Genomic DNA, 9,863 nt, shown 5'->3' on the forward strand with positions numbered 1-9,863 from the left:
TTTTTAAAGGGCATTTTCCGTTTTTTGTGGTCATAGTGTTCCTTCTTAAGCTGGATTTTACAGAATAGTGATGATCTCGATGATAGCCTGAGATCCAGTTCTGTAGTCTTGTTAGTTTTGCTACTAGAGTTTGAATGCTATAATGTTTTGGTAGGGGGAACCTTTGCTGTCAAGTTGTCTGCTCAAAAAAGCATAACATTGAATAGAACACTTGGATTTGGTTTGAATGATTTAAGTAAGTTATTGTTCATCTTTCTGTGCATGAGTTGTTGAAATTTATCTGTTGTGCTGGATCATATACGTTGGAATATTTTAGCATCAGAGCCTTTGTTGTGTATTGTAAGAGACAAAAGTGATCTCATTCTGTGCATTTTAATTCCTTTCTTACTGATGGCTTTTGTATTATTGCTTTGTAGGTACTAAAAAAGATGACATCTAAGAGTTATAATTATTTCTTAAAGTAGTAAACAAAGTTCAGTCAAAATATAACTCTGTATTGTGTATGAAAACCACATTTCAATTTTAAAAATAGCTTACGAAGAAAATTGTTGTTCTTCTTACAGGGGATAGGATACATGTTTTGCTGTAACATGTACGTGATGAATTCTTATACAGTAGATTAGAAGACAAACCCTTTTGTCAAAGTTTTGAAGTAACTGATGTAGAGAGCTTTCTTCTCCCTTCATCACAAAGATTGAAAAATCAGATTTTTCTTTTCCACTATGTTGCCTTTGAGAATGGTTAACATCTCTACATTATTATTAAACTTACCTTAAATGCAGCATGCAGAATAATGCTTTTGACAGTAAATCTCTTCCTGCTCTTAGGAACTTGCATGCTGCAAGAATCAGTTTCAATATTATGTTGTTTTATCTTTAACCTTGATTTGTATTCAATAGTTGGATCTAATTCTGTTACTTTTAACCACCATATAAGAAAGCCGGAGTTGATACTCAGATGGAAGAAATATGAAACCAAAATGGAAAAGAATATAGGTAGAGTATTAAGGAGATTAAACTCAGGGAGGAAAATCTGTGCTGACAGTGGTTATTTTAATAGACTAAAGCCATAGTACAGAAAATATATAATTTTAAAGAGATTACTGCTATCTGTTCAAAGGAGGACAGGAAGTTTATTAAGTTCTTTCAAGGCAACCCCTCTCGTCATGTGTAAAGCAGACCTTCATGCTACAAGTGAAAGAAGCATAAACCTCAAACTTACATCTAGATAGTGTTTCAAAGCCAAGTCAACACTGACGTGTTTTGTGTGTGTGTCTTGGGGCTTTTATTGCTTTTGCTTAGAATTTCACAAATTCTCAAATACTACTTTTTGTGCTTATAAAACATGTTGTACTGGAAGAGCTAGAGAGTACCATCAGAGGGCCTGTACTTAGCAACAGAATGACATACAGCTCAGACTGCAAAGAATGCCTATGAAGAAAGAATATGAAGAACATCTTGAGTTGAGGATGTTATCAGCTGTATCTCTTATTGGTGTGTGTACTTTATAAATGTTTACTTCTTGTTAATGACTGTTGTTCTGCCATATACTCCTCTGCTGGTCTTCTTTCCCACATGCATATGCACTTTCCTTTTATATATTTTAAAGAAGGCACTGAAAGTTTACTTAGAGAAAATTCAGGGGAATGATTCTCTGTGTATTTTAATCTATTGAGATTGAAGCAAAGTAGCAGATGAAAATAAGGATGCCTTTTTAAAATGTTCTTTCTCATTTTTAGTTTTACTTGCTCGTGTGCATTGATGAAGTTAGATGCAAATGCGTTATTTCTGTGCTTGAAAGAAACCAAGCAATGGTCACAGTGACTTTCATATTTGTTCCATTTGTATGTCTGAATACAAGCCAGTAAAATGATGTTAATTTAACAGCATATTCTAATGTGTGTCTGAATACTGTACTGTGACCCTTTTTATATTCAGTAACAGTGTGCTATTTATTTCAGGATGATGTGATGATGCCACAGCGGGTTAGACTGCAGTACGAAGCTGCCATTCAACACCCAAACAGTGTGAGTACTTTCTTGTGTATTTTTGTGCTTTTCTTTTACAGAATGCTTGACATATCTTTAAAAGGATATGAAAATTTTGCGGTAGGCTGGTGGAGGCAAAGCAACACCCAGTGTATTCTTTTCCTTAATTTTTAATCCTTGCACTGAATCGTGAACTTCTTCTGTTCTTGTTGTTTAGAAATTCAAATGTCATTATGGCAGTGATATTCTTTTTCAGATAAATTCCCTAGTGTGTGTAACTTTAAGAAAAGAGAATGGTTTTTTCTTTGTATGACCCTACTAGGTAATGTGAAACGTTACCAAAATATTGGCTACAGGTATGGTTTAACTATTTTAAATGTTTAAAAAACTATGAGGAATGTATGGGTTGTTACCCTTAATAAGCTAGCCTACAGTTAAATTGATGTTCCCTATGACTGACTGCAAAAGAAAATGTTAGGTAGAATGACATTTTATTCTTGTAAAATGAACACTCAAAAATGGTCTGTGAGTTAACTGGCTTATGATCTGTGTGGTTTTGATATCAAATCAATTTCTGCTGTGAGGACCTTTGGAGAGAATTTGTGTATTACGTTCTCCTTACCTGAAAATAATAAAAATGGTTTTCAATGCCAGTTACTTCGTTTGTTGATGCTACTGACATAAATTCCCTTATAAACTTGAAGTCTGAGTTTGTATTCCTATCAACAATGTTTGGCAAAAATTGGCATAAGTGAAGAAAATTTCATGAGAAAATGTCAGATATTAAAGCAGTGTGCAAGACATTTCTGGTAAAGAAAGGTCACTTGACTCCTGTCAAAAAGGCATTTTCTGCAGATCTTGTAACAAAATAGGCAATTTTCAGGTTATTACTGTATGGGAATTAAACATCTTTCAAACCTTTTCTCCCAGAGACACTTACTTCAAAGTAGAGATTACTGCGGTTGTTTCAGCTAAGAAATGGCTGCCAAACAACCTGCTGGTTAGTGGTGGGATGTGTACCTGCTCATTGGAACACCTGTGTTAGGTCTCTTATGAAATCTGATAACCCTTACGATGTAATTTATGAAATTATAGTTTTAGTAGCACCGGAGAAGCAGTCAACCTTGTTCATACTATGAACATAATAAAAAAAATACATGGAAGGTTGTTTTTGTTCTGATATGAATCAGTTAATTTACTTCTGTAATGAAATGCCAAAGAACTGGAGACACAAGTTGATCCAGTTGTGGAACTGGTGTTAAGAGCTATCCTATTTCTTGCTTGTATGACTTCTGTGTGCATCTACTGAGACTTTTTTTAATTAGGCTAATTTCAACTAGACAATTTGTGGTCTATTTAGAAAACACTTCAACTGTTTTGTCTATACTGTTATAGTTTAGTACCTAACAACATTCAGTGTGAGCTGTCAAATGGGAATGAAGTGAATAGTAAATGAGTGTCTGAATAAACTGGAGAGTATGTCTTTATAATATGTTTTAAGACAGCCTTGTTCTTTGCATGTTCTCAGCTAATCTAAAGTTATGGTCCTGTTTTAGAATACTATTATTTGTCTATTTCCAAAGCTTACTAAAATGGTAAGCTTAAACCTTAATGAAATGGATAAGATGTATATGTTCCTTGTACAGCAGCCTACCTGATGCATTTCTCTCTCACCCTTCTACTGAATCAGAGGATTTCCATGCAGCTTTGTAGGCAATGACATTCTTCCTTTTTTTCTTTAAAATTCTGTTGTTTTTTATTTTCTGTTATTTCCTATCTTACATAATAATTAAATGTAAAGATTTTCCTGTTTTGTGTTCTTGAATCCTAAGAAGGCAAAAATAAATGTGTTTGAATTGCATGGTACATATTTTCTGTGTTACAGGTATAGAAAATGTTTATAATACTTATGTGAAGAATACCTTCTGCATTAATGCTGTGTTGTCCAGAATTCTAGTTCAGAGACTTGGAAAAAAGAGAACATCTCCAGCTCTTTCTGCTGAGCACATCAGTGTGGTCCAAGGACCCCCGATAGTTCTGTTGTAGCTTCAGCTACCATGAGGAAAGATTTGAGAACATTCTATCCACAGCTGTTCTGACCACGAGTACAGACTGATTTACCCTGACTTGAAGTCTGGTCAATAAACAGTGGCACCAAAAATATTAGATGCCTTTGCAATGATTTCCCAGCCAGCTGTTGTTCAAAGAAAGTGGTGTCTCTCAGCTTGCCCCCAGGATCAGGTTAGCAGAGTAATGCTGCAGCATTCCCTAGTTTTATCATCCAATTTCCTGTATTGGGGACTACTTAATCATGCTTCTAAAAAGACAGAACAAAAATTCCTCTCTACTCTCTTAAGCTATTGTTATCTTCAGAACTTAAAAAAAAAAATAATAATAATAATAAAATCCTATATGACGGAGATGTCCTGTTGTTGGAAACGTTTACATTGTAGGATTTTGGATCTGAAAATGCAAATTACCAATACATTATGGTTTTATTAAATGCAGCTTTCTAGAACCACTATCATCCTGACCTCTGGTGAATATATGAATATATTATCTTATGTCAAAGTTCTGTTGACAGAGTTTCTATAAAGAAGACTCTCAGAGGATAGAAGTTTTGGAGACTGCATATTTCTACAAGTCTAAAACTCTGTCTCAGTATAAATTGCAGTTTGCAGTTTGGCAGCTGGCTATTGTTAATATAACAGCTACCAACCTATGGCACTACCTATGCATTTAGGTTATGCAGTGTATGCCTTCAAATTGCCTATGAAATCTTGCACAAGTGTTTGTTTATCCCTAGAAACAGTATCTATTCCATTTATTGATCTTATTCCATTTATCCAGGATTACTGTCACAGATCATATATGCTCCCTAGTGAGTGAGAAGATTCGAATCGTTTTCTTTAGTTCTGAGAAATTCAAGCCATGATACCTTATTTTACTCAGTGTTCTTCTGGAGAAAGTCCAACTTTGTGTACATTCTAGTGTTCCCTTAAATAAAGCTTTTCAGTTTGGAGAAGCCCAAGAAATGTGCTCTTCCAATATACTTGCCCAAAGCACACACACATGCATACGGATATAAAGGATGCAGTCTTTCACACTTACGACCCACATTTATTCTGTTATTGAATATAGGCAGAGAAGTATCCTTTAAGAATTCCCAGGGCTTTTTGTTTCAAGGACAGAAGAGATTGTTATCTGAATCTGCTCTCAGGCTGTCCTGCTGCAGAGTGCTCAGATCTCGACCCGCTCTGGGTGTGCTGAGGTGACGTGAATGGATGTGATTTGAATAAAATCTCGAAGAGTGTGAATAGCATTGGAAAACTTTGCTAGGAAATTCCTCATCCATGAGATGCATAGGTACCTGGCAATGCTTTGCCAGGCTGTTGTGCTACTGTGCCACTTGGAGAACTCTTCCAGTGTTTTGATTTTTCCTAAGGATTCTGTATATTGGAAGGAGTAAAGGGATGCTAAAATCAGATATGCTGTTTGCCCTCAAAATCCACTGATCTTCTCATCTGTCTTAGAGCCATACTGGATGTTTTTCAAGCAGTGGATTGTCTTCTTAGCGTGGTGAGGTGTTGACTTTACTCCTCCTCTCACCACTGGTTTTTTGAGTATACGTGTACCCCCACACTATGTCTGTGCTCTTCCTGACCGCCTCCTATGTCTTCTCAATAGCTGGCATTACAATGTAGACAGAGGACATAGTTATTTCCTTTTCTTTTCACTAGCAGTGAATCTGTACCCACGTCAGAGTGAAAACCTTTCTTGTTTTAAAAAGATTGCTAGCTCTTTCTCAAACATGTAGGATACTTAGGCAAGTGAGAGAAAATTGAGTTAGATACCGTTTGTATCTTCTCAACGAGTAGTCCTCACTGCTTTGCATTTCTAAAGCAAGTATTTGGCATATGCTGTAACTTGGATTGAGGTCAATATCTGTAATGCCTAAGGCAATTTTCACTTATTGCATTACCTGAATCTGTTAAACAACTGACTAAATTGTAAGTATCTTTGGTGGGGGATTGGGCTGAGTGAACTGGGGCAATTTATGACACACTACTAGCTCACAGACCTGCTCATCTGCCTCTGGGTAAAGAAATGTTGCACAGTCAATGAAAGAATCAGAGTACTGAACAAGTGAATGAGGTACCTGAGCTTGGTCCTCTTTTTTAGGCATAACTCCAGGCCACAGCATTGCATGTCTTCTTCCCCATCCCCTTTGAATGTCAGAAATTAACTCAATTTAGAAATAAAGTCTCTTTTCTCCTTTTTAAATTTCTTTTCCCACTTTTTTTCCTTTGGTCTGACACATACCTTTCCTGATATTGAAAGTTATATTCTAACAGATGAGGTTTTTGTAGTTGTTGTATAATCTACTCACCTAGAGGCCTGTTGCACATTTCTATTATATGTTAGAAAGACTTTTTTTTCCCTTCTCCACTTTCTTTATCTAATCCTTATTCAGCCCTGTGCATCTGGTTAGACATCACTAACTTGAATGTTCTTGCAGCAGATAAAAACAATCACTTCATTTTCTTTTGTGCCTAAAAGGATCTGCTTTCATTGATTATATCAGTCCTTTTAGCTTCCACCTTTTTCATTTAAACTGATATCTGAAATTGCAAGACTTTCTCAGGAGCAGAGAAGTGTACAATCAAATGAGTAGATCATGTCTTTTAAGTATAATTGAATAGTTTTAGCGGTAGATAATTATGTGAAAGAGAACTTTTAATATCAGCATTCTGTTTGTTTTCATGGTTGTCATAATAATGAGATCTGAGTCTTTTTCAAAATACCTAAAGGATTACAATGTTTCAACTTTTTTTGCATTACTAAGAGACAGGGTTTTTATATGTTAATCTATGAAGGCACTGGGAATGGCTTAAAAAATACTGAGGGTTGTTTTGTTCTGATTGCAAGAAGATTAAAAGGCATTCTTATATAATCTGTCAGAGTCCTTTATTTTAGATGTGGCTCTCCTCCTTGGAAGGAGGGTGGTACTTCTAGGTTGTTTGGCACAGTATCTACACACATTCTTCCTTATCAGAGCAGCTCTGTAAGTCAGTGTGCTCTGATTGTTTAGTACACAGAAAGAACACTGTATGTAAATACTGTGTTCTAAGTGGCTTTGCAGAATAGTTAATCACCTCACAGAATCACTGAGGTTGGAAAACACCTGTTGGATGATCCAGTCCAACCATCCAACTATCACCAACAGTTCTCACTAAACCATATCCCTCAACACAAAATCCAAACATTTCTTGTACATGTTCTTATCTATCTCATGTCAGGTATAACTACACATGTAGAAATTCCTGTGATAGAGTTCTAGTACAACATCACTCCTTAGAATGCTGCCTGGTGCAGCAGAATTTTTCACTGATGCATTTTATTGAGCAGCTATGCCATAATGTATTAAATTAACAGGGCTTTTGGTTCCTGCTTATTATCAGAAACCTGGAATAAAAGCAGGAAATTGTTTTATTTATTTTGTTCTAGGCGAGGCTGCTTTTTGATGAAAGGAGAGAGTGAGATAAGAAATAAAAACGGGAAAAAAAAAATAAAGAGGGAGATGACCTTATACACTAGCAGTCAGCAACAGGATTGGGAATAATGGCAATCCTCAGTGTGTAGTGATTACATTCCAGATGCCAGCAAAGTTGGTCACTTCTTAAAGCCTTTTGTTTGCTGTATGTTCTTGTTAGTCTAATGTTGGAGTAATCCTGAAAATAGCAGATAGCCTTCAGACTACATGCTGTGCCTCATTGGGACTTTCTCTTGAAGAAGTCAAAATGATTAATATACATCTAATAATTACTTTGCACTTAGACAAGGATTTACCCTAATAGAAAAGGTAGGTAGCCTTGTTTGTGTTGCTACAGCTGGCAAAATTAAGATAATGCATGTATTCTGTGCACCCTGTATGTTTTATTCTTAAAATAGTCTTCTGTCACCAAGTGCCAATTGCAATTGAGAAGCTCTAAATCTTGTATGGATTTACACATAATTGCATATTGTATTAATTTTTTCCCCTATACCAGAAACCATGAAAATGCTGGTTTGTTGCAGTGGTGCAGCAAACCAATTCTACAAGACTTTAGTAAACTCGTTAGGAAGAGTCCTGAAGTCTACGTGTGCTCATGGACTGTTCAGTTTATTTGGATCGGAATATGACGCTACACAGTGAAAATTTGTGCTGTATTAGTGGGAAATGTTTGGGAAGCAAGTTTAGCACAGTGAAGCTCTCCTCAGATAAGAGCTCCATAGCTCATAGCTATGACTAGAGCAGTGCTGAACCTGAGCTAATATTTCCTACGCTACAACAGAACTGGCACTGCTTAGATCTGCTCTCACACTGGCTTCACAACTTCTAGTCAGCCTGGAACGTTGGCAGACTTTTTTTTTAGCCTATAATAGATCTTACAGACTTATTGTAAGGAGCGTTAGGCTAGGTGTTGGTTAACTGAAGTAGCGTAATGGAGTGGACAAGGACTTCAGTCAGGAAGAAAAAGCAGATTTGTCTCTGGAGTGACCTCACCATGCTTCACCTACTCCATTCTGTAGTCTGAAACTTCTTATTCCTGAGAGATTACCACCTTTTCTCTACTTAAATTAGTGTTTTAGTCACAACTATAAAAAGAGGTAAGTAGGATCTTGTATGTAATTTTGCAGGTGTGAAAAGATAATTAGCATATGCGAAGCTTCACTAAACTGTCATTAAACATAATTACATAATGTTGAAATACTACCCCTCTGCTGTGATAGAAAAGCCCCTTTATTTCAACTCCATCCTTCCTGCGTGTAACAAGTTAATGGTTGTTGGTAATCTCTCATTGTGTCATGTCTTCTATTGAAGTCCAGGTTTCACCAATCTCCTTTTAATTGTTTCATCTTCCACTAGTTGCAGGTCGTTTAGCAGATTAGTCTTTGATAAATGCTTTTATTTTGGACATAAACATGATTAAGATCTTAATCGTGCAGAGCATGAGTAATCTTTGTTTTCCCTTGGTTAATTTGCATCAGCTCTTCTGTCTCTCTTACTCAGCAGATTTGAGACAGATCAGTATGTATTGCCCAGACATGTCCTAGCAAGCAGTGCTTATAATTTAGCTTTAATATAAGCTTTAGTTCATGTAACAGCTATCAGAGAGAAATTAATTGAGAACTGGCATGTCTCAATGCATACGTGAATAGATTGAATTTGTTTGCTTAGCCCTCTTAATAGGAATTTGCCCCACCAAATGGGCTTAAGTAGATTTGTGGAGTCTGGTTCCTCTTTGGTGTGAACAGAGGGGGAAATGAAATTGTATTCCTGAGGTGATTAGCTACAGTTGTCTAAAATCAGTTCATTTTTTATCCAGAAGAAATCATGTACAGAAAAAAAATATTTTCATGAATGAGTGTAAGAAATCTGTTTGTTAGAACTTTATTACTGCTTACTGAGTTCCAGGGTTTTGCACTGCCTGTAACTTTTTTGATCAGCTCATGGAAAATTTAACTCCAAATAAAACTATCAAGTATCAATACTTAAAAATACATACAGATAAAATTATGTATCTATGACTTTGGCAAAATATTAATGGAGGTTTTTAAAGATTATCTATAGTATTTCAGTAACGTTTTCTGGTGGAAGACTAGAGCAGCAGGTTGAAGATTTTCTTCTGTAGTGGTGGCAGTGGAGTATATTTAAGAAAAGAAAACAGGATTTGTTTTTCTGCTCTGAAGAAGATGAAAATTCTTTCCTTGACAATGAGAATATTATTTTTAGGGTGGTTTTCATTAATTGGGCCTTTCCACATATATCACCCAGATTGCTGGAGTTCAGTTGTGTCTTTGCTTTTTATTAGGCAGCTTCCTTAAAGATTTT

At 36.0% G+C, this 9,863-nt stretch overlaps 1 protein-coding gene across 1 annotated transcript in view; it reads left to right on the forward strand.

Moving 5' to 3' along the window:
- The window catches only part of B3GNTL1 (UDP-GlcNAc:betaGal beta-1,3-N-acetylglucosaminyltransferase like 1), a 106,820-nt gene that overhangs the window by 14,071 nt on the left and 82,886 nt on the right, over window positions 1-9,863 (forward strand). The window contains exon 5 of the mRNA XM_019621602.2: window positions 1,961-2,026. Coding sequence (XP_019477147.1) covers window positions 1,961-2,026 — 66 coding nt within the window. The remainder of the gene's footprint in view (window positions 1-1,960; window positions 2,027-9,863) is intronic.

This window comes from Meleagris gallopavo, chromosome 20, assembly GCF_000146605.3.
Source record: "Meleagris gallopavo isolate NT-WF06-2002-E0010 breed Aviagen turkey brand Nicholas breeding stock chromosome 20, Turkey_5.1, whole genome shotgun sequence".
Classification (NCBI taxonomy): domain Eukaryota; kingdom Metazoa; phylum Chordata; class Aves; order Galliformes; family Phasianidae; genus Meleagris; species Meleagris gallopavo.